Source organism: Budorcas taxicolor, chromosome 18, assembly GCF_023091745.1.
Source record: "Budorcas taxicolor isolate Tak-1 chromosome 18, Takin1.1, whole genome shotgun sequence".
Taxonomy (NCBI): Eukaryota; Metazoa; Chordata; class Mammalia; order Artiodactyla; family Bovidae; genus Budorcas; species Budorcas taxicolor.
This window is the reverse complement of record NC_068927.1, coordinates 46,377,938-46,399,241: the sequence shown is the minus strand read 5'-3', so window position 1 is coordinate 46,399,241 and position 21,304 is coordinate 46,377,938. Positions and strand designations below refer to the sequence as shown.

At 44.3% G+C, this 21,304-nt stretch overlaps 1 protein-coding gene across 1 annotated transcript; it reads left to right on the top strand.

Moving 5' to 3' along the window:
• Positions 1–12,409: 12,409 nt before the first annotated feature.
• LOC128062803 (elongation factor 1-alpha 1-like) lies at positions 12,410–14,059 on the top strand. Its single transcript, XM_052655230.1, has one exon. It carries the CDS (start codon positions 12,410–12,412, stop codon positions 13,985–13,987), a length of 1,578 nt encoding a protein of 525 aa, XP_052511190.1. The 3' UTR covers positions 13,988–14,059.
• The last annotated feature ends 7,245 nt before the right edge of the window (positions 14,060–21,304 follow it).

The window sequence follows — 21,304 nt, the reverse complement described above, 5'->3', positions numbered from 1 at the left end:
CTAACTCACCCTGTGACTGTGCACATATTCCAGCCCTTCTTTGGGCCTCCGGTTCCCATTAACAAAATCAAACTAACTCCATTCTCCAAGGCTGGAGTGAGACCAAAGTAAAATAATGGGTGAGAAAGAGCCCTGTCCTAAGCACCTGACAGGAGAGGAAGAACAAAGGGTCAAGGTTCACATGCTGAACTCCATCACTCCCTGGGCCTCAGTTTATCCTAAATCCAACCCACCAGTTGTTGACTCAGCTGCTTCCACATAAACACACTGAGTTGGGTCTCACGAGTGGACGTCCAGGGGCCTGGGTTTTCTTGCTCCTCCTGTTTCTCTGCTGCCTGCCCACTAACTGGGCCCCATGCTCACCCTGTCTGATTGTTCTTCACCTGACCCCACCCTCTCTGTAAGAGCTTATTCCCACCCAACTGCTCCCCTCCAAAAAAGAGTCTTCTAGGCTTACCCCACAGGGCTTGGTCTAGGACAGGGAATCTCTAAGGTCCTCATGGTGAGGAGGCTTAGGACAGGTCCCCAAGGTGATCCAGAGCTGCTGCTTCTCCCTGTGGAGGGGACCATGGGCAACACGGGGGAGGTCTCCTTGCCCAGGGTGACACCAGGCTCTTGTCTCTGCCCACCACTCCACCTCAGCTCTTCTAAGATGGAGACCTGCCTCTGTGGGAGCTAAGGTGAGTTGAGAGGGTGTCAGCATGTCCTGGGGCAGGGGCCCTTCTCCTCATCTGACTCAGGATGTGTATTCCACCCCACCCCCACCCAACTGACCTAAAAGCCTTCTGAAAGGACAGGTGCCACCCAGATGAGTTGAGTGCACCTTACAATGTCTTAGATAAAGACGGACCTTGCTCTGTAGTGAGTGTACAGGTTGAGGGGAACCCTTACAAGGATGTGGCGAATACAAGTAAGGGGCAGCTGGTCCTCCTGGGACAGACACAAACCATCTCTTGGCTTGTGCTCAGCTGCAGAGAATTCCCTGAGGCTGCTGGGGAGACACCTCCATACTGTCCACCTGCCCACTCCCCTCTCCATGCCTACCTCTGATCCACAGCACCCTTATCTAATCTGGAGTTAGAAGAAAAGGCAGCATCTGATTTTTCCCAAATCCTTTTCTGTCTGACATCCCAGACCTCAGATGGGTGGGAAGGTAACTGTCAAAAACCTGTAGCTTTTGATCTCTGATTCTCACATGAATCTCCCTCTGAGATCATAGACGCCCCACCTCGCTGCCACCTAGGCCAACCTGAGTTCACCTGCAGCTGTGGGATAATCCCCCAATGCAGACACTTCCCTCCTCAAACATCTGCATCCCCCCTACCTGCTTGGTGGATTTCTCCAGCACCTGGGAGCTTGCTGAACCACTGATAGGCTCAGTGGAAAGTGTGGGGATTCATGCCCACAGGGCAACCCTCAGACACTACAGACCCCAGCTTCCTTGACTGCTGGTAGGTCTCCTCAGAGGTGAGCTCCACACTCTCTCTCAAGGCACCCAGTGGCCTAGGGCCCCACCTGCCCACTTCCTTGGCCTTCCTCACTTTGGTGTTCACTGTCCTTAGTTCCTCTCTTAAGCACCTGGTATCACCTCCCTAATTACCTGCTTGCCCCCAAGTTCCTGTGTATGGGTCTCTGTTGGGAACACACAGTCTCCTAGTGTCCTATGTCCATCTGCCTGATCAGAAAAGACAAGAATTCAAGAGGAGGATGCTCAGTGAAGGCAGCAGGAGGAAGGCAGAGGGATACCATAGTTGACCCTTCAGAGGCATCACCACCCTACACAGAGAACAGGAACCTGGGTCAGAGAGGAAGGTGCTCTTTGTCCGTGTGTTTCTCTATGGACCTTGCACTGAGATATTCCCAAACTGTCCTGACAAGGTGTTTTGAGGGTGCACCCCTATCCTAGCCCATAGGAATCCATGTGAGAATCCAGGCAGAAGCACACATTGCCCCACTGATTAAGTCCTGGGAGCCAGAAAGTCAGAGAGAGATGGGAGCAAGCTCTGGGTGCCAGGATAGAAATAACAGGACTGAGACAAGTTCCCAACAAGGAAAAGCCCAAAATCAAGCAATAGTGGAGGACATGAATGCAATGAAGAGCTGCATGGATAAATGCAGTTTCACTGTTACCATCTAACTTGGAAGTTTATATTCAATTCCTTTTTTAAAATATTGTATAACACTGACTACTCTTCTAAAGCTATGACATATCTACTCTCATCCTCTGGCTGGCCATGCTCATGGACTCAGAACACAGGATATCCAGCCAGGGCTTGAAATCCAGGCATCTGAAGGGGTTCACATCTGGAAGGCTCAGATGCTCTATGTGCCCCAAGAGGGTACCTGAGGAAGGCACACAGCTCAGCAGATCCTGAGGGATGCTCAGCACAGCAAAGAGTTGATAGAAACACAATTTCCACTGTGAAGACAGCATAGAAAGCACACACATGGATGCATCATGTCCATTCCCAGATTACAGAGCTAACTGCAAATTGACTACTTGGCTAGACAAATGGGCCCCACTTGTAAAGCCTGCAGAGATGCACATAGCCCCGTGTATTTGGGCAGCAGGGGCACAGAAACTGGCCTGGGCAACATATCACAGTCAGGTGAAGAGGCCCTGCTGATGATAGCAGGACAAGCCCAGATTCATATTATCACTGCTTCTACCACAAAAGCAGCTCTGAGAAGACACACAGGGCTGGCCCAGACTGAGGAGCATCTTCCACACCCAATACGTGAGGAGCTAGCCCATTCTGCACTGTTTCAGGAGAGGCATGGAAGGAATAATAATAAATCAGAGAGATACCTGAATCATTTTGGTCTAGTTGTCCAGGGGAAAAAAATGAGAGAAAAGCCCAAGATTACTGAGGAAGCCTCAAACTGAGAGAGATCCTGAGGAAAGGCCAGGAATAATAAATCAAGGCAGACTTCTTGCTGGTTAAATGTCCAGGGGAACTTTGCACAATGGTGCAATATGGTACACAGCTGTGTGGTATGCAATACAGGCTTACAAAACATTCTACCTGCATACTGACTGAACGCTTCAATTTTGGAAAAAATGTGAAAAATAAATATCTAGTTCCTCTTTCTGTCTCAAAACACTGAAAAAGACAGTATTAGGAATTTAAGAATTTAAAAGTATAATTCTACCAAGACAAAGAGAACAATATAGGGTTATCACCAGATGACTAAATATAACACATCTTCAGAGAACAGAAAGCAGAGAAAGATGTGGTGAGTGCAGGCAGAGAAAGCTGTATCTAACAAATCAGACAGAGCCAATTTTTCTTTAATTTCAAAGAGCTTTGCACTTCGGAGGCACTGGGCAGTGCAGTGGATAAGAGTAAATAAAGTTGCAAAGCTGAAAAGAGGTCACTGGTGTGAAATTTCTACGTGGAATCACTGAAATCTCCAACCCTCTTCCCCATCTCTTTTATTCATAGAACACCTGCATCCTTCAAGAAACAAACTAGAGAGGCAGCATGATGTAATGGTAAGATTAGGGACCCTGGAGGACTTCATGGTTCAAAAGTGGCTGTATTCAAAAGCTAAGTAATTTGAATGGCACAAATGTAAGCTAGGGGCTTCCCTGGTGGCTCAGCAGTAAAGAATCTGCCTGTCAAAGCAGGAGATACAGGTTCAACCCCTGGAGAAGGAAATAGCAATCTACTCCAGTCTTCTTGACTGGGGAATCCATGGACAGAGGAGCCTGGCAGGCTATAGACCATAGGGCTGCAAACAGTCAAATATGACTTAGCAACTAAACAACAACAATGAAGAGAAAAATAAAAAATCAATTATAAGAGAAACCCCATAAAGGCTATTAGCTGATATCTCTGCAGAAACTTTGCAGTCTGAAGGCAGTAGCATGATACATTTAAAGTCCTGAAAGGGAGAAACCTACAACCTAAGATACTGTGCCCAGCAAGAGTATCGTTTAGAATAGAAGGAGAGATAAAGAATTTCTCAAACAAGCAAAAACTAAAAGAATTCAGCAATACCAAACTTACACTGAAACAATGACAAATTGTCTACAAATAGAAAAGAGGCTAGAATTTCCAGGAAATGGAAAATCACAATAGGAAAGGCAAATACACAAAAGGACTGAAGATCACGTACACAAGCCAGTAAAATTCGGCACTTTCACTGCCATGGCCTGGGTTCAATCACTGGTTGGGGAAATCTCACAAGCTGCATGGCCAAAGAAAAAAAATCAAAAATTCATATAAGTGATTATAGCTGTAATCTATAGTAAAAGGGTAAGCATGAAGATGTAAAATAGAACATAAAAGACAAAAAATATGGGGAAGGGGAAAATAAAAATGTAGATCTTTTAGAGTATGTTTGACCTTATAGGACTATCAGTTTAAAGCAAGTGGATATAGCTATGGGTCAACATACTTGAATTCCATGGTAACTGCAAATCAAAAACATAGAACAAATTCACAAAACCAAAAAGAAAGGAACTCAAGCACATAACAAAAGATCATCATCAAATCACAAAAGGAAAAAGAAAAAAGGAGAAATGAACAAAGAAGAACTACAAAAACAACTGGAAAACAGATTTAAAATAATTACATGTTCATCAATAACTGCTTTACACATCAATGGTCTAAATGTTCCAATCAAAAGACACAGAATGTCAGACTGAATTAAAAAACAAGAACCTGTAATATGCTGTCTACAAGAGATTCAATGCAGGGGAAAGACACACAAGGACTTAAACTAAGGGAATGAAAAAGATACTTCATACAAATGAAACTGATGAGAAAGCAAAGGCAGTGATACTCATAGTAGACAAAATAAAATTTTAACACAATGGCCATTAAAAAGAAAGACAAAGGACATTGCAGAATGATAAAGGGATCAATACAAGAAGAGGATATTGTACTTGTTGATGTACATGCACCCAGTATAGGAGTACCTAAATATACAAAACAAACACTAACATAAATAAAAGCAACAGAAATCCTAAACGACACAACAGACCAGTTGGACTTAATTGATATCTGCAAGACACTATATCCAAAAGATGCCAAAGGTGCCAAAGTACACATTCTCCTCAAGTATGGAACATTCCCTAGGTCGGACCACATACTAGTTCACAAAACTAGCCTCAACAAATTTTAAAGGATAGGAATTATGTCAGGCATCTTTTCTAACCACAACGGTATGAAAACTGTGGCAGTTTTAACAGTTCTAAGACAGAAGTTCACAGTAATCAAGTTGTCCTAAACAAACAAGAAAAGTCTAAAGTAAACAACCTACCACCTAAAAGAATTAGACAAACAAGAACAAAAAAAAAAACCTAAAGTCAACATAAAGATGAAAATAATAAAGATCAGAGAGGAAACAAATAAAATAGAAATTTTTTTTTTAATTTAAAAATCTTTAATTCTTACATGTGTTCCCAAACATGAACCCCCCTCCCACCTCCCTCCCCATAACATCTCTGTGGGTCATCCCCATGCACCAGCCCCAAGCATGCTGTATCCTGCGTCAGACATAGACTGGCGATTCAATTCTTACATGATAGTATACATGATAGAATGCCATTCTCCCAAATCATCCCACCCTCTCCCTCTCCCTCTGAGTCCAAAAGTCCGTTATACACAGCTGTGTCTTTTTTCCTGTCTTGCATACAGGGTCGTCATTGCCATCTTTCTAAATTCCATATATATGTGTTAGTATACTGTATTGGTGTCAATAAAACCAAGAGTTGTTTTTTTGAAAAGATAAACAAAATCAACAAATCTCTAGCCAGGATCATCAAGAAGAAAAGAGAAAGGATCCAAATACACAAAATAAGGAATGAAAGAGGAAAAAAAAAAACTGACACCACAGAAATACAAAAAGTCATGAGACTACTATATGCCAACAAATTGGACAACCTAGAAGAAATGGACAAGTTTCTAGGAGCATACAGCCTGCCAAGAGTGAGTCAAGAAGAAACTGATAATTTGAACAGATCAATCAGCAGAAGTAAAATAGAATCTGTAATTAAAAAAAAAAAAAAGAAGTCCCTGCAAACAAAAGGCCAGGACTGGGTGGATTTTCTGGGGAAATCTACCAAACATTACAAAAATAACTTATATTCATCCTTCTCAAAATGCTGAAGAGGAGGGAAATTTATCCAAATTCCAAATTTATCCTCTGAAGTCACCATCACTCTAATACCAAAACCAGACAAAGACACTACAGAAAAAGAAAATTACAGGCCAGTATCTTTGATGAGTATAGATATAAAAATTTGCAAACTGAATCCAATGATACATTAAAAAAAATGATCATATACCACAATCAATTTGATTCATTCTAGGATCACAAAGAAAGTCAACGTACGCAAACCAGGACTTCCTTGGTGGATAAGAAGATAGCAGATAAGAATCTGTCTGCCAATACAGGGGAACCGGGTTCAATTCCTGGTCTGAGAAGATTCCCCACATGCCACGAAGCAACTCTTTAGTTTAGAGCCTATGTGCTCTAACTACTGAACTTGTGCCCTACAGCCCAAAAGCCACAACTACTGAGCCTGTATCCCACAACAATTCAAGCCTGCAAGCTCCAGAGCCTGTGAGCCACAACTACTGAGCCCATGTGCTGCAACTACTGAAACCTGCACACCTAGAGTCTGTATTCTGCAACTAGAGAAGCCACCACAATGAGAAGCCTGCATACTGCAACAAAGAGTAGCCCCCACTTGCTACAACTAAGAAAACCTGCATGCAGTAATGAAGATGCAGAACAGCCAAAAATAAACAAATAATTCTTATAAAAGTCAACATATGCAAATCAATCAATATATCATAGTAACAAAAGGAAAAACAAAAACATTACAATCTCAGTAGACAGAAAGTATGTGACAAAATTCAACATCCATTCACAACTAAAAAAAAAAAAAAAACCTCACCAAAGTGGGTTAACAGTCAGACATGACTTAGCAACTAAACAACAAAAGTGGGTATAAAGGTAACAGCCCAACAATAATAAAAACCATTTATAACAAATCAACACCCAACATAATAATCAATATTGAAAAGCTGAAAGCACTAAATTCAGGAACAAGACAAGAATGTCCAGTCTCACCACTTTAATTCAGCATAGTACTGGAAGTCTTAGCCACAGCAAACAGACAAGAAAAATAAATAAAAGGTATACAAATTAGGTTGGTAGCTCAGTCAGTAAAGACTCTGCCTGCAATGTAGGGAACCTGCGTTTGATCCTTAGGTCAAGAAGATCCTCTGGAGAAGGAAATGGCAACCCACTCCAGTATTCCTAGGGGGTTCCCAGGTGGCACAGTGGTAAAAAATCTGCCTGCCAATGCAGGAGACACAGGAGATGCAGTTTCAATCCCTGGGTTGGTTAAGATCCCGTGGAGGAAGAAATGGCAACCCACTCCAGTTATCCTTGCCTGGAAAACCCCATCAGAGGAGCCTGGTGGGCTACAGTCTATGGGGTCACAAAGAATCAGACATGACTAGGCAACTAACACACACACACACAGATCCTACAGAGGTAGTAAAGCAGGAGAAGAAATAATCTATGCAGATTGGAAAGGAAAAAACAAACCGGTATTAGATACATTTATATAAGTCCAAAAGAATCTACAGATAAGATATTTTAATATAAAACAGTTAAAGTTTTTGGCTGTGCTGGGTCTTCGTTGTGATACATGGGCCTTCTACAGTTGCAGAGCATGGGCTCTGGAGCTCATGCAGTTGGTAATTGCAGCATGTGGGCTTAGCTGCCCTGCAACATGTGGGATCTTAATTCCCTGACCAGGGATAGAACCCATGTCCCCTGCATTGGAAGGCAGATTCTTTTTTTTCTTAATTATTTATTTTTAATTGGAGGATAATTGCTTTACAATATTATGTTAATTTCTGCCATACATGAATCAGCCACAGTTATACATATGTCCCCTCCCTCCTAAACCTTTCTCCCACCTCCCACCCCATCCCACTCCTCTAGGGTGTCAGAGATTACCAGTTTGAGCTCACAGTCATTCAGCAAATTCCCATTGGCTATTACATATGGTAATGTATGTTTCCATGCTACTCTTTCAATTTATCTTACCCTCTCCTTCCCCTACCGTGTCCACAAGTCTTGTTTTCCATGTTTGCGTCTCCACTGCTGCCCTGCAAATACGTTCATTGGTACTGTCTTTCTATATTCCATATATATGTGTTAATGTATGATATTTGTTTTTCTCTTTTTGACACTTCACTCTGTGTAACAGGCTCTAGGTTCATCCAACTCATTAGAACTCATGCAAATGTATTCCTTTTTATGGTTGAGTAGTATTCCACTGTATATATGTACCACAACTTCTTTATCCATTCATCTGTCAATGGACATCTAGGTTGCTTCCATGTCCTGGCTATGGTAAATAGTGCGGCAATGAACACCGGAGTACATGTGTATTTTTCAGTTATGGTTTCCTCAGAATACATGCCTAGTAGTGGGGTTGCTGGGTCATTTGGTAGACTTATTCTTGGTTTTTTAAGGAATCTCTATACTGTTCTCCATAGTGGCTGAATCAATTTACATTCCCACCAACACTGCAAGGGGGTTCCCTTTTCTCCACACCCTCTCCAGCATTTATTGTTTACAGATTTTTTTTTGATGATAGCCCTTCTGACCAGAATGAGGTGATAGCTCATTGTAGTTTAGATTCACATTTCTCTAATGAGCAGTGTTGAGCATATTTTCATGTTTTATTAGCCATCTGGATGTCTTCATTGGAGAAATGTCTGTTTAGGTATTCTGCCTGCTCACCTTTTTTTTTTTTTAACCTGGGGTACAAATTTTATTGTCAAAAAGGTTTCTGAAAAGTTATTATAGATATTTGAATTAGAAATAATAAAAACGAGCTGAAAATCAAAACTAGCCTAAAATAAGAATATCAGTTTAAGCAAGAAAAAGGCCATTCAGTTGTGTGACAGAAACAATTCAGACATCCTTATGGGACTTTAGTAAAAGCTGCTTGTCAAAATCTACATCAAATATTTTCCCTGCGTCTTATGAGGACAGAGAAAAGCTGATGGTGGCAGAGAGGATCAGCGAGGAGAGTGGCAGTGTTTTCTGCCCACTTTTTGACTGTTTGTTTTTCTGATATTGAGCTGCATGGGCTGCTTGTGTATTCTGGAGATTAATCCTCTGTCAGTTGTTTCATTTGCTATTATTTTCCCCCATTCTGAAGGTTGTCTATTCACCTTGTTTATAGTTTCCTTTGCTATGCAAAAGCTTTGGAATTTAAGTCCCACTTATTTTTGTTTTTTGATCACTGCCTCCTGTATAACGTCATGAACCTCTGTCCATAGTTCTTCAGGCACTCTGTCTATTAGATTGAATCCCTTGCATCTATTTGTCACTTCCACTGTATATTCGTAAGGGATTTGATTTAGGTCATACCTGGATGGTCTAGTGGTTTTCCCTACTTTCTTCTATTTAAATCTTAATTTGGCAATAAGGAGTTCATGATCTGAGCCACAGTCAGCTCTAGGTCTTGTTTTTGCTGACTGTATAGAACTTCTCCATCTTTGGCTACAAAGAATATAATCAATCTGATTTTGGTGTTGACCATCTGGTGATATCCATGTGCAGAGTCTTCTCTTGTGTTGCTGGAAGAGGGTGTTTGCTATGACCAGTGTGTTCTCTTGGCAAAACTGGTAACCTTTACCCTGCTTCATTTTGTCCTCCAAGGCCAAATTTGCCTGTGACTCCAGGTATCTCTTAACTTCCTGCTTTTGCATTCTAGTCCCATATGATGAAAAGGACAACTTTTCTGGGCGTTAGTTCTAGGTCTCGTAGGTCTTCATAGAACCATTCAACTTCAGCTTCTTCAGCATTACTTGCTGGGGCATAGACTTGGATTATTGTGATGTTGAATGATTTGCCTTGGAAACAAACCAAGACCATTCTGTCCTTTTTGAGACTGCACCCAAGTACTGCATTTCAGACTCCTCTGGTGACTATGAGCGGTACTCCATTTCTTCTAAAGGATTCTTGCCCACAGTAGTAGATATAATGGTCATCTGAATTAAATTCGCCCATCCAGTCCATTTTAGTTAAAACTCAACATTCAAAAAACAAAGATCATGGCACCCAGTCCCATCGCTCCATGGCAAATCGATGGGGAAACAGTGGCAACAGTGACAGACTTTATTTGGGGGGGGCCTCCAAAATCACTGCAGATGGTGACTGCAGCCATGACGCTTGCTCCATGAAAGAAAAGCTATAGCCAACCTAGATAGCATATTAAGAAGTAGAGACACTACTTTGCTGACAAAGGTCCATCTAGTCAAAGCTATGGTTTCTCCCAGTAGTCATGTATGGATGTGAGAGTTGGACTATAAAGAAAGCTGAGCACCGAAGAATTGATGCTTTTGAACTGTGGTGTTGGAGAAGACTCTTGAGAGTCCCTTGGACTGCAAGGAGATCAAATCAGTTAATCCTAAAGGAAATCAATCCTGAATATTCATTGGAAGGACTGATGCTAAAGCTGAAATTCCAATACTTTGGCCACGTGATGTGAAGAACTGACTCATTGGAAAAGACCCTGATGCTGGGCAAGATTGAAGGCAGGAGAAGAATGGGATGACAGAGGATGAGATGGTTGGATGGTATCAGCGACTCGATGGACATGAGTTTGAGCAAGCTTCGGGAGTTGGTGATGGACAGGGAAGCCTGGCATGCTGCAGTCCATGTGGTTGCAAAGAGTCGGACATGACTGAGTGACTGAACTGAACTGATTTTTGTTTTTATTTCCATTACTCTAGAAGGTGGGTCACAGAGGATCTTCCTATGATATATGTTAAAGAGTGTTCTGCCTAGGTTTTCCTCTAAGAGTTTTATAATTTCTGGTCTTACATTTAGGTCTTTAATCCATTTTGAGTTTATCTTTGTTAATGGTGTTAGGAAGTGTTCTAATTTCCTTCTTTTACACGTAGCAGTCCAGTTTTCCCAGCACCACTTATTGAAGAGACTATCTTTTCTCCAGTGCATATTCTTGCCTCCTTTGTCAAAGATAAAATGCCCATAGGTGCGTGGGTTTATCTCTGGGCTTTCTATCTTGTTCCATTGGTCTATATTTCTGTTTTGTAACAATACCATACTGTCTTGATGACTGTAGCTTTGTAGTAGTATAGTCTGAAGTTGAAGAAGGCAATGGCAACCTACTCCAGTACTCTTGCCTGGAAAATCCCATGGACAGAGGAGCCTGGTGGGCTGCAGTCCATGGGGTCACTAAGAGTCGGACACGACTGAGCGACTTCACTTTCACTTTTCACTTTCATGCATTGGAGAAGGAAATGGCAACCCACTCCAGTGTTCTTGCCTGGAGAATCCCAGGGGCGGAGGAGTTTGGTGGGCTGCCATCTATGGGGTCACACAGAGTCGGGGACACGACTGAAGCGACTTAGCAGCAGCAGCAGAAGCAGTCTGAAGTCACGAAAGTTGATTCCTCCAGCTCTATTCTTCTTTCTCAAGATTGCTTTAGCTAGTCAGGGTCTTTTTTGTTTCTATACAAACTGAAATTTTTTTTCTAGTTCTGTGAAAAATGGAAAGGCAGATTCTTAACCACTGTACCACAAGAGAAGTCCTAGCACTCTCATTTTTGACAAAGACAGCACTTGAAAAGCAGTGGGAAAGTGATGAAATTTTCCTATTGGTACCAGGAAAATAAGATTTCTACATGAAAAAGTAATTGGACTCCTACCTCACAACCACACACAAAATTTAATACTATATGTATTATAGACCTCAATGGGAAAGGCAAAACAATTAAAGTCTTTAGAAATGATATAAAAGAATATTTTTATAACTTTGGGAATAACAAGATTTTTAAAACAAAACACACACACATACACACAACCCTGACCTTAAGGGATAGCCATGATAAATTCAATTATATTAGATTTTAAACTTGGGTTTATTAAAATACCATTAAGAAAGTAAAAAAGGTAATTCATTGTGTTGGCAAAGATATTTTCAACAAATAATCAACCAAGGTCTCTTATCCAGAATATAAAAAGAACAACTGGTTCTAATTACTCAATTAGAGGGGGGAAAGTAAGAAAATACAATACATAAATGGAGAAAATACTTCCACTGGTATTTCACAAAATTATCAATAAATGTATGAAGTGTTCAATACATCAGTAAAAGCAAATTGAAAGCACAATGAGATATCATTGCACATCTCCCTACCAGTGACTAATATCAGAAAGAGTTATAATACCAGCTATTTATTGGTGCTATAGAGCAAGCAGGAATTAACACACTGCTACTAGGGATGTACACTGACACAATAACTTTTCTATTTTAAAGTTAAAATGGCTTTTTCGCAACGGGTTTGCCGCCAGGACACAGGTGTCGTGAAAACCACCATTAAACCTAAGCCAAAATGGGAAAGAAGAAGACCCACATCAACATCGTTGTCATTGGGCACGTAGATTCAGGGAAGTCTACCACGACCGGCCATCTGATCTACAAATGTGGTGGGATCGACAAGAGAACAATTGAAAAGTTCAAGAAGGAGGCTGCCGAGATGGGAAAGGGCTCCTTCAAATATGCCTGGGTCTTGGACAAACTGAAAGCTGAACGTGAACGTGGTATTACCATTGATATCTCCCTGTGGAAATTTGAGACCAGCAAGTACTATGTTACCATCATTGATGCCCCAGGACACGGAGACTTCATCAAAAACATGATTACAGGCACATCCCAGGCTGACTGTGCTGTCCTGATTGTTGCTGCTGGTGTTGGTGAATTTGAAGCCGGTATCTCCAAGAACGGGCAGACCCATGAGCATGCCCTTCTGGCTTACACCCTGGGTGTGAAACAACTAATTGTTGGCGTTAACAAAATGGATTCTACTGAGCCACCCTATAGCCAGAAGAGATACGAGGAAATTGTTAAGGAAGTCAGCACCTACATTAAGAAAATTGGCTACAACCCCGACACAGTAGCATTTGTGCCAATTTCTGGCTGGAATGGTGACAACATGCTGGAGCCAAGTGCTAATATGCCATGGTTCGAGGGATGGAAAGTCACCCATAAGGACGGCAATGCCAGTGGAACCACCCTGCTTGAAGCTCTGGATTGCATCCTGCCACCAACTCACCCAACTGACAAACCCTTGCGTTTGCCTCTCCAGGATGTCTATAAAATTGGTGGTATTGGTACTGTCCCTGTGGGTCGTGTGGAGACTGGTGTTCTCAAACCTGGCATGGTGGTCACCTTTGCTCCAGTCAATGTAACAACTGAGGTGAAGTCTGTAGAAATGCACCATAAAGCACTGAGTGAAGCCCTTCCTGGGGACAATGTGGGCTTCAATGTCAAGAACGTGTCTGTCAAAGATGTCCGTCGTGGCAATGTGGCTGGTGACAGCAAAAATGATCCACCCATGGAAGCAGCTGGCTTCACAGCTCAGGTGATTGTTTTGAACCATCCAGGCCAGATCAGTGCTGGATATGCACCTGTGCCGGACTGTCACACAGCTCACATTGCTTGCAAGTTTGCTGAGCTGAAGGGGAAGATTGATCGTCGTTCTGGGAAAAAGCTGGAAGATGGCCCTAAATTCTTGAAATCTGGTGACGCTGCCATCGTTGATATGGTTCCTGGCAAGCCTATGTGTGTCGAGAGCTTTTCTGATTATCCTCCCCTGGGCCGTTTTGCTGTGCGTGACATGAGACAGACAGTCGCTGTGGGTGTCATCAAAGCAGTGGACAAGAAGGCAGCTGGAGCTGGCAAGGTCACCAAGTCTGCCCAGAAAGCTCAGAAGGCTAAAAGAATATTATCCCCAATACCTGCCACCCCAGTCTTAATCAGTGGTGGAAGAACGGTCTCAGAACTGTTCGTCTCAATTGGCCATTTAAGTTTAATAGTAAAAGACTGGTTAATGATAACAATGCATCGTAAAACCTTCAGAAGGAAAGGAGAATGTTTTTGTGGACCATATGTTTTGTGTGTGGCAGTTTAAGTTATTAGTTTTTAAAATCAGTACTTTTTAATGAAAACAACTTGACCAAAAATCTGTCACAGAATTTGAGACCCATTAAAAAAGTTTAATGAGAAAAAAAAAAAATAAAGTTAAAATGTTTTTCTAGAAGATCACACAAAAGTTGGGAAGGGAAGGAAGAATGTCAACTCACCTACATCAAAATCTGGGCTGAGAAGGGATAAAGAGCTGGTTACGGAAACTAGCAGCTGGAGCAAACCACAGAGATCAAGATAGTGCCCCGCCAACAGACCAGCAGCCTGGATCAGCCAACTTTATGATCACTGGTGGAGTTCAGCAGGGACGACAGAGGTGCTGGCTCCAGCTTTTCCGGAAGGGAAAAGCTGCAGCTGACTCTTTAACCGGTTCCTGGTGGTCTTGTGCTCCTCTCAGTCACTGCCAGAGAATTCCTCATGACCATATTCTGCCTGGTGTCCTCATCCAGGCAGGGTTTGAGCTGGGTATGTAAGAGCCTTTGACATGACATCTCTTAAAGAAGGTATGCTTTGTGTGTTGAACTTGTATGTGTATGTGATTACACTCTTGGAACCCCTCAGGAGTCTGAAGCAAGAAGCTGGAACAAAAATCCCTATTCTGCTGCTTCTTGCAAATGCTGTAGATACAGAGACTGGCAAGACGGCTAAGGCCCAAACTTCAAAACAAACTGCTCCCAGGGCAGCCTCTTCAGGGTTTCACCAGGGTCCCCATCCATCCCGCCCCCTTGGCAGGGGTAGGCGGGAGGGTCGCGGGGGTGCAGGATTGGATTCCTGTACTATTGTGCTCATTCCTTGGTCAGCAGGCGCCAGTCTCACAGGTCTCTGCCTGACAGTCTCTATCCAACTCCTGCCCCCAAATCCCTCAAAGTCCATATGACTCCCCACCCTGGGGGCCACAGAAAGGCAAAGGAAGTGAGCTGTGTGAGGAATGAATTGTTTAGGGACAAGGCTCTTTTCCATAGCCCAGCCTGGCCACAGGACCAACAGTCCCTGGCTGAAAAATCACACAGCTCCGTAAACAGAGGGTGCTTAGTCCCATTACCAGGCTCATGTGGGAGCCAGTCTGGCTAGAGAGGCAGGAAGCCTGGCGAGGAAACCCAGAAATACCATTAGCACTGTTGGCTCAGCTGGAAGACCACCCAGTTCCCAAAATGACCTGGCTGAGAGGCAGGGAGATCAATGCCAGAACTCACACTCTACTCCACTGCTAACTCCCATGCTCAGCATCAAGATCCAGGTATTGCAATAATCACAATGGACCCTACTGCAGTCAGTCTACCCCGTATTTCCTCTGGCCCCTGCAGCCCTCCTTCTCTGCTCTGCTACAGTTGAATAGAACTACGCACTACTCCGATGTGTTTCATTGTGTCGTGTCCTGTTGTGTTCCACTGTGGTGTGAAAACTCCCTGTCCAGGTACCTCTAAGGTCTCAACTATGAGAAGCCCCCAGGCCCTACTTGGCCCTCAAGAAATGCCTGTTTCCCCTATGCTTCTGTTCCCTGGCTCACTCTGCTTGGTCCTCACGCTGACCTCTCTGCTGCTCACCTACCACTGATCATCCCCCACTCTGAAGCTAGCTCACAGTGGAGATCTCCCCAAGTGTTCCCTCCCCTCCATCCTCCAGCATAGACATTTCTAACAGCAACCAGGTGTCAGATTAACTCCTGACTCAATCCACTCACAGGCCTCAGGGCCACCTTTTGCTCAGATACTTGGCATAGAGAATGGTTCACACTTGCTCTTGAGTATCCTCACCTGGTGGCCTCTTTGCTATAGCACATGCTGCCCCTCTGGTCCTGGGTTTGTTCTGGACCTCTCTTTGCTGCTGGGCACAGGCAGGAATAAAAACTCACCACCCTTCCCCTACAATCTCCACTCTGACACCAGCTATTGTGGTACAGGGGAGACCAAGCTTTGTTTCTTTTCTTGGCATCCTCATTCCCCACCATACAATTTTACCTAGAGAAAGCTGGAGGGAATTATAAAAGAAAACCTACCTGTTACCCAGCTACAGAGAGCCGCACCCCAAGCAGTGCTAGTATGCCTTTCCTAGCCTATCCTCATCACCGTATTCCCAGGTGTCCTCCTTTCAGGGCCGACCCACTGTGGTTCAGTCTCTTGACCCCAAACTTCACCTGAGTTCTCACTGCCAGTCTGAACTACCCTTTCCAAACCCCTCAAAGCCCATTTCTTCATTCTCTATAACTCAGGTTGCTATCAGCAAACTACCCTCTAGCTTCTTCTCAGAATGTTCCCTTCACTCTCTTTTGATAAGTGAACTTGCCATATTAAGGCAGGTACATTCACACAAAGATGTGCATAATCAAAATAAGGAAGAAATACTCGTAACTATCACAGTCTTTATTTCTGCAACTACTCATGTGATCATAAGTTCAGTTCAGTCGCTCAATCATGTCCGACTCTTTGCAACCCCATGGACTGCAGCACACCAGGCTTCCCTGTCCATCACCACCTCCCGGAGGTTGCTCAAACTCATGTCCATCAAGTCGGTGATGCCATCCAACCACCTTATCCTCTGGAGTCCCCTTCTCCTCCACCTTCAATCTTGCCCAGCATCAGGGTCTTTTCCAATGAGTCAGTTCTTCACATCAGGTGACCAAAGTATTGGAGCTTCAGCTTCAGCATCAGTGGCCTGCCACAGGGGTAAGGGCTCTGGGTGCAGCAGACCTGGGTATGGCATAAGCCCTTTTGGAGGAGGTCTCCATTAACCCCACCATACAGCCGCCAGAACTTCCACAGGACTGGGGAAACAGCCTGTTGGAGGGCACAAACAGAACCTTGCGGCACCAGGACCCAAGAGAAAGGAGCAGCGACCCCACAAGAGACTGACCCAGAATCTCCAGCAGAGACGTGGGTTGGCAGTGCCCTGCTGCAGGGTCAGGGGCAATGAGTGAGGCAGTGCATGCACAGGACCTTTCAAAGGAGGTCACCATTATCTTCAATACCTCCACCATAGTTTGGCCTCAGGTCAAACAACGGGGAGGGAACACAGCCCCACCCATCAATAGAAAATTGGATTAAAGATTTACTGAGCATGGCCCCGCCCACCAGAACAAGACCCAGTGTCCCCCTCAGTCAGTCTCTCCCATCAGGAAGCTTCCATAAGTCTCCTATCCTGATCCATCAGAGGGCAGACAGACTGAAAACCACAATCACAGAAAACTAACCAAACTGAGCACGTGGACCACAGCTTTGTCTAACTCAATGTAACTATGAGCCATGCCTTGTAAGGTCACCCAAGAATGACGGGTCATCTTGGAGAGTGCTGACAAAAAATGGTCCACTGGAGAAGGGAATGGCAAACCACTTCAATAATCTTGCCTTGAAAACCCCATGACAGCATGAAAGGCAAAAAGATAGGATACTGAAACATGAACTCCCCAGGTTGGTAGGTGCCCAATATGCTATGGGAGATCAGTGCAGAAATAACTCCAGAAAGAATGAAGAGACAGAGCCAAATCAAAAACAACAGCCAGTTGTAAATGTGACTGGTGATGGAAGTAAAGTCCGATGCTGTAAAGAGCAATACTGCATAGGAACCTGGAACGTTAGGTTAATGAATCAGAGCGAAATGTAAGTGATCAAACAGGAGATGGCAAGGGAGAACATTGACATTTTAGGAATCAGTGAACTAAAATGGACTGGAATGGGTGAATTTAACTCAGATGACCATTGTGTCTACTACTGTGGACAAGAATCCCTTAGAAGAAAAGTAGCCGCCATCATAGTAAACAAGAGAGTCCGAAATGCAACACTTGGATGCAATTTCAAAAACAACAGAGTGATCTCTGTTCGTTTCCAAGGCAAACCATGTGATCATAGCTAGTATATATAATTCTGTTTCTAACTACATATCCACTACCCTACTCCATATGCCTTTTGCTCTCAGAAAATACCTTGGCTTGTCATTCTTCTTTCCCTGCAGAGTGACACAGACTTACATTTCTGAAGGATCTGGCACATTAGTAGTTCGGTCTATAGTGGGGAGTTATAGTTTTTCATTAATTTTACCACATATGTAAGGTATACTAATACAATAATATACAATATAAGGGAGCACTAAGAGATGCCACAGGAGATCTCCTGTGTTCCAGACATACTTCTCCTCACTCTCGTTACATAATAGGAACAGACTTTTCCCTCTATAATTAAAACCAATCACCCCAGTCACCACAATAACCTCTTCTTGGCCTGGTCAGTGGGATCGGAGACCACATTGGCCAAGAAACAGTCTCAAACTAATTCTGTGTTCCCCAGTGAAAGTATTCCTCCCTTGAGAACTAAAACTTCCAAATCCCAAAGTTTCAGGGACAGAAAGCAAAAAAAAAAAAATTGTTGCTGTTGGATCACTAGGGGTAGTAGGGAAGACAACCCTCAATTGTCAAGACTCATGAATCCTGGTTGTACGGGAAAAAACCTGCAAGAAGACCCAAGAAGTGGTGCTATGCCTCCTCCAGTCAGGGGATGGGTTATTCAGACATTGATTGCTGACTTAGAGAACACACCGCATCCTGGAGGACACTGCGCCAGCCCCACAAGGTGCTCTTACCCAGCCAGCACCATGTATGTCTGAGTCTTCAAAAGGCTATGCAAAATACTCTCAACTGCTTCTGGCTGAGGGGAAACATGGAAATACCAGTAATGTCAATGAGCATGAGACAACTAGCACACTACATCTGCTGTAAAGTGAGTCCTTGGTCAGAGTGGATGCCGGCTAGGACACCACTGATGTCAAGTAAAGCACTTCCTAACCTAAGATGGTCTAAACCTTCATGCAGCCGGTAGTCCCAGCAGGGGCCAGAGTAACAGGTGAGGCTGACATGATTCAAAGTGGCGCACAAAGTGGACACAGTGGGGAGGGAGCAGGTGTGACCAATTGAGAGTAGCACTGAAACATATATATTACCATATGTAAAACAGATAGCCAGTGAGAATTAGCTGTATGACTCAGGGAGCTCAAATCCAGGGCTCTGTGACAAACTAGAAGGGTGGGAGAGGTTGGGAGGTGGGAGGGAGGTTCAAGAGAGAGGAGACATATGCATACCTACGACTGATTCTTGCTGATGTATGGCAGAAATCAACACAGCATAGTAAAGCAATTATCCTCCAATTAAAATTAAAAAATAAAAGTGGCATATGAGAGATGTTTGGTACCCACCTTTTTCCTCTTTCCTCTTTTCTTCCCCAGATCATCTCATGGATATTATTAAGCTGAAACACTGTCTTTATGGTATGAACTCTCAAGTTTGTACCCTCAGTCAATGAGTTCCAAAATCCTAACTAACTGCCTACTTGAAATCTCCCATTGGATGTTTTCAATACTTCTAATATATTAATAGTTTGTCCAAAGTCCAAAATGTAACTCTTAATTTCCCCCAAAATAACCTGTATCTTCCTAACCATGAGAAAGTCTTCTTCATCTCAATAAATAGTATCCCGAAACCTAGATTTCCCCCTTTCCCTCACCATTCACATCAAATCCACCAGATTTCCTATAAAATCTGTGTCTAAACCCTATCTTGTCTCTATTGTCTTCTCTCAGGATACTCCACCATGACCTTGGTGGAGAAATCTCTCCCCACAGGAGGACAAGGCAACGCCCATCTGCATGACCTCCCCAATAACCACTTCAGTGCAGATGTGGAAACAAAAGCCAAGTAGTGAAGCCTGAGGACCAAGGGGGAAGATGTGGAAGTGGAGATAGAGAGAGTCGTCAAGTCTTACAGGGAGTTGTGCTGTGAAGGGAAATAAGGTCAGTACAAATGCCACCCCCACCCCAGGAGTGGGGTGGCATCAGCGTCCCACTCTGCTCTCAGGGTCACTGAGACTGTTCCCAGTCAAAGTTAGCCCTCAGCCTCATCATCCCTACACAAAATACCCCAACACCCTCAATCACACCGTCTCCCGCAAGTCAAGGCAGCTTTTCTCCTCAGGGTCAGCATGACTCTTCCACACTAGGACTAGAGAACAGGCAAAGAAGTGGAGGTGTGAAAGGGGAGCCTGACATAGCAGGGCACAGAGAGGAAGTTGTGAATGGAGGGATGAGGGTATCGTTTCTGAATGAGGAAATTTCCATGCGCTGGTCTGGCCTCAAGGATAATGGTTCCTGGAGGAGACCCACACAGCTCAGGAATAAGGCCAACACTCAGGCCCCACAACCAGGCTCAGACTGAGAACAGACTGGATCAAAAGAGGGAGGAAGCCTGGCTGGGAATTTGAAATGCCTTATTCACTCTCTTGGCTCAACTCAGAGGTCATCAGGTTCCGTGGGATAAAAGGCAGGTAAAGCAAATATCTCAAGCAGGGTGATGTCCCTGGCCTCCAGCCACCGTCACTCCTGCAGTGTCCTCAGGGTTGAGGTACAACCCTTCCCCTGGGCCAGGCACTGTCATAGAAAAGTGTTTTACCTGTCTGCGTCATCGAAGTGAAGTTATGTGTGTGGCTGTTAACCTCAGGCGTGTATGGTGAGGTTCATGAGGCCATCACGCAGCCTGTTGTAGGGCAGGCATGTGAGAGATGCCTGAGACACTGGAGGTCCAGCCCCGGCACAGCAGTCATGGACAAGCATGCGTACTGGGTATGGGCTGATGGGGTGATGGGTGAGGGGTTGGACAAACAGGTGAAGGTGGCAGGTACACAAACACCACCCCTAAGCACTTCCCTCTGAGCTGCCAGAGTGTGTCAGGGCCACAATCACCCAGTTGGACAGTCCAGAGAGGCCTCACATCCTCAGGGAGTGCACCCAGCCCTCTCTGCCCTGCAGAGTGACCCTCCTGCTTCGAAAGGACCCTCCAGATGTCACCGCGCCCTCAGCTGAGGGAGGGCAGTGCAGCAGAGCACTCAGGGCCAGAGAAGGAAGGAAGATGGAAGGGGAAAACCAGAGGTCCAATTCCCTGGGCCCACATTTATCAGCTGCCATCATCCTTGTGTCTCTGTCTCTAGGAAGAAACTCTCCTAAAAGAGCACTCTGGCCTTAGGTCCAGTATTCCTGCCTGGAGAATCCCCATGGACAGAGCCTGGCAGGATACAGTCCACGGGGGCGCAGAGCCTGACACGACTGAGCAACTAAGCACCGCGTAGAGCACAGCCCTCAGACCTTGCTCCGTTACCCCAGCAGTCTGTCCACAGTGCATTTCCCTTGAGCCTCCAGCCCATCCCACAGCCCCCACACCATGTCTCTCAGACACATGGGGCAGAGTCAGCTGGACATACCCTATCACAACCCCATGCTGCTAAGTCACTTCAGTCGTGTCCCCGACTCTGTGCGACCCCATAGACGGCAG

Coding starts and splice junctions, on each gene's coding strand:
- LOC128062803 (XM_052655230.1), top strand. CDS start 12,410: ATGGGAAAGAAGAAGACCCACATCAACATCGTTGTCATTGGGCACGTA.